The 2,841-nt window shown below is 47.6% G+C and overlaps 1 protein-coding gene across 1 annotated transcript in view; it reads left to right on the top strand.

Moving 5' to 3' along the window:
- Positions 1–2,111, top strand: part of FCRLA (Fc receptor-like A) — a 6,427-nt gene extending 4,316 nt beyond the window's left edge. The window contains exons 4-5 of the mRNA XM_010854690.1: positions 390–759; positions 1,749–2,111. Of these exons, the coding sequence (XP_010852992.1) occupies positions 390–759; positions 1,749–2,050 (672 nt within the window). The 3' untranslated portion in view covers positions 2,051–2,111. The remainder of the gene's footprint in view (positions 1–389; positions 760–1,748) is intronic.
- Positions 2,112–2,841: the final 730 nt, after the last annotated feature.

The following is a 2,841-nucleotide window of genomic DNA, read 5'->3' as shown; positions in this document are numbered from 1 at the left end:
ACGGTAAGCGCTAGAGGCAGTGTCATCATGGTGGCGGCAGGTGGGGAAAGACAGAGGAACTACAAATGTCTTTCTCTGGAGATGGCAAGATCACCAAAGGCCTAAGCAGTAGGTTGCTGGCAGATGCCCCAGGTGGCCTTCAGGAGGAGCAGCATCTTAGCATTGCCCGTCCAAGCCCTTCAGCTTGACTCCAAGCTCAACATGTTTCCTTCTGCTCTGTCCTACAGCTCTGTGCTCCCCGATGTTCACTGACTGGATGTCTGGCTTACTGTCAGATTTGCCAATCTCTAGATCTTCTCTAGTCCTGTCTATTGAAGAGAGAGACAACTCGAAAGGTTCAAATGGAACTTTTCTAAGAGAAGTCCTTCCTGATCTAGAAATAGAGGAAGGAATGTGGGACCGGGGTTCTTTGCTTGCCGGGGGCTCATCTGAATGAATGGCTGAGCTCCTCTTTCTCACCTCTCTCTCCCCCAGAACTGTTTCGAGCCCCAGTTCTCAGAGTCACACCCTCAGCTGAGCCCCAAGAGGGGAAGCCAGTGACCCTGAGCTGTCAGACAAAGCTGCCCCTGCAGAGGTCATCCGCCCGCCTCCTCTTCTCCTTCTACAAGGACGGCAGGACAATGCGTAGCAGGGGTCCCTCTCCAGAATTCCAGATCCCCACCGTGTCAGAGGCACACTCTGGGTCCTACTGGTGTGAAGCAGCCACTGAGGACAATCAAGTTTGGAAACAGAGCCCCAAGCTGGAGATCAGGGTGCAGGGTGAGTGTGTGTGTGTGTGTGTGTGATGGGTGTGAAAAAGCAGGAAGGAAGGGGATAAGACAATTGGGTCCGTGAGCTAGGGTTTGGTGTAAGCAGGTTAAGAAAAGACACACAGGAGGCAAGAACAATAAGCCAGAGGCCCTGGTGGTGGGAAAAAAAGCACAGAGAGGCGACTTCTCCCTCAGACTGTGGTGTACAACTCACCAAACCAAGACCTGAGCCAGCAGCTACTGCCCTGTAGACTTGACACTCCCTTCATGAACTCTGGGTATTTGTAGCAACAGAGTTTCTAGAGTGAGGATGAAGTAGGCTGGAGTTTATATTCAATTCTAGGAATCTCAGTCAAGAAGGCTGCATTTGATCTGAAACATACCCATAGGAAGTGTCCAGGGTAGGGAGGGCGCTCAAGTCATGTCATAAGGAAAATAATGGAAGGGATGGGAGAGGCTCATCTTGAAGAGGAAGTGACTCATGGGGCCAGCAGAGGCATCCTCAAAACACTGAAGGCTGGCACAGGATAAGGAATTACACTAATGTCAAGTACATTAGTGTAGAAAGCCATGGCAACCCACTCCAGTATTCCTGCCTGGAGAATCCCCATGGACAGAGGAGCCTGGCGGGCCACAGTCCATGGGGTGGCAAAGAGTCAGACACGACTGAAGAGACTTAGCATGCATGCATGTACAATAAGAGATTGACCTAGGACCAGTTACCTGTTGTACAACATGCCTGTTGGAAGGAATTCAATTAAAAGGGGAGGAACTGGCTAACATCCATAGCCCTTTTAATGATAAGGCCTCCCTGTGGAAGATTTTCAAGCAGAAGAAATGCAGATTTCTTCAGATTGGAATTTGGACCAGAGTCCTCAAATTTTTGCTGCCACTGGGCTCCAAAGCTACTTTCAGAGAATAAGAAAGACTGACCAGGAGTATGAGGGTAGGACGAGAGTCAGACTTCACTCTGTCTGTGTCTCCTGCCCCCTAATCCAGGTCCCTCCAGGTCTGCTGCACCCACTACCTTGACTCCAGCTCCTCAGAAACCAGATGCTCCAGAAACTACTTCTACAAAGCCCCCTGGGCCACTGCCTCCACTTCCCACCCCTTCTTCTAAGGATCCAGACTCCTTTTCCCCTCTGCAAGGCCCAGACCCTCATCTGTATCACCAGATGGGTGTTCTCCTCAAGCAGATACAGGATATGAGAGTTCTCCTTGGTCACCTGGTCATAGAGCTGAGGGACTTGTCTAGCCACCTGAAGCTTGAGACCACAAAGGGTCCTACCAAACATGAATAAATAATTCACTTGCCATATTGCTTGACTACCCCCAATAAATCCAGTTTTTTTTTCTAGTTTTCATCTTTCTGTTCTATACTTATGCATAAATGGTTTTACAGGTTGCCCCAGTGTTTTGTTAGAGCAGCAGAGATAGGTGAGTATAAATAAATTTGTACCAAGTTATACCTAGAGTTTAACTATAATTGTGTATTCTGTCTTAACATGAAGACATATCCTGCTTGATCTAGAGAGTTGCCTTCTGTGGCCCAGACCAGAATCTGGTGAATGAAAGAGAAGCAATGAGATAGATTTAATGCAGCAGTCTCAACCAAGGGCAATCTCTCTCCATCCTAGGGGACATTTGGCAATGTCTGGAGACATTTTTGGTTGTCACATGGTGAGGAGGGTGTGCTGCTGGTGTCTAGGGATGTTATTAAACATCCAGTAATACACAGAACAGCCTTCCACAACAAAGGATTATCTCGTCCAAAATGGCGATAGTGCTGAGGTTGGGGAATCTCAGCTTCACGTAGGTGTTGGACTCTGAGATGAACTTTTGCCGCTCTTACTTAATTCTCTCCTGCTAGCCTTAATTCAGCAAATATTAATTACATGCTGGTGTTTTCTGGCTGCTGCTACATGCCCAAATTGATGCTATGTTAAATATACCTATAAAACAGTGTTTTTGTCTATAGAGGGTTTACGATTTGAGATGGAGGGATGGTAATACGCCTACCCATTAAGCAATTAAAGCAGGGCATATACAAATTCCCCAGAGGATCCTACTGAATTATCATGCTTGATCACAG

Source organism: Bison bison, unplaced genomic scaffold (assembly GCF_000754665.1).
Source record: "Bison bison bison isolate TAMUID 2011002044 unplaced genomic scaffold, Bison_UMD1.0 scf7180017864346, whole genome shotgun sequence".
NCBI classification, from domain to species: domain Eukaryota; kingdom Metazoa; phylum Chordata; class Mammalia; order Artiodactyla; family Bovidae; genus Bison; species Bison bison.
Note: the sequence above shows the minus strand (reverse complement) of the source record. Positions and strands in the feature narration are given on the sequence as shown.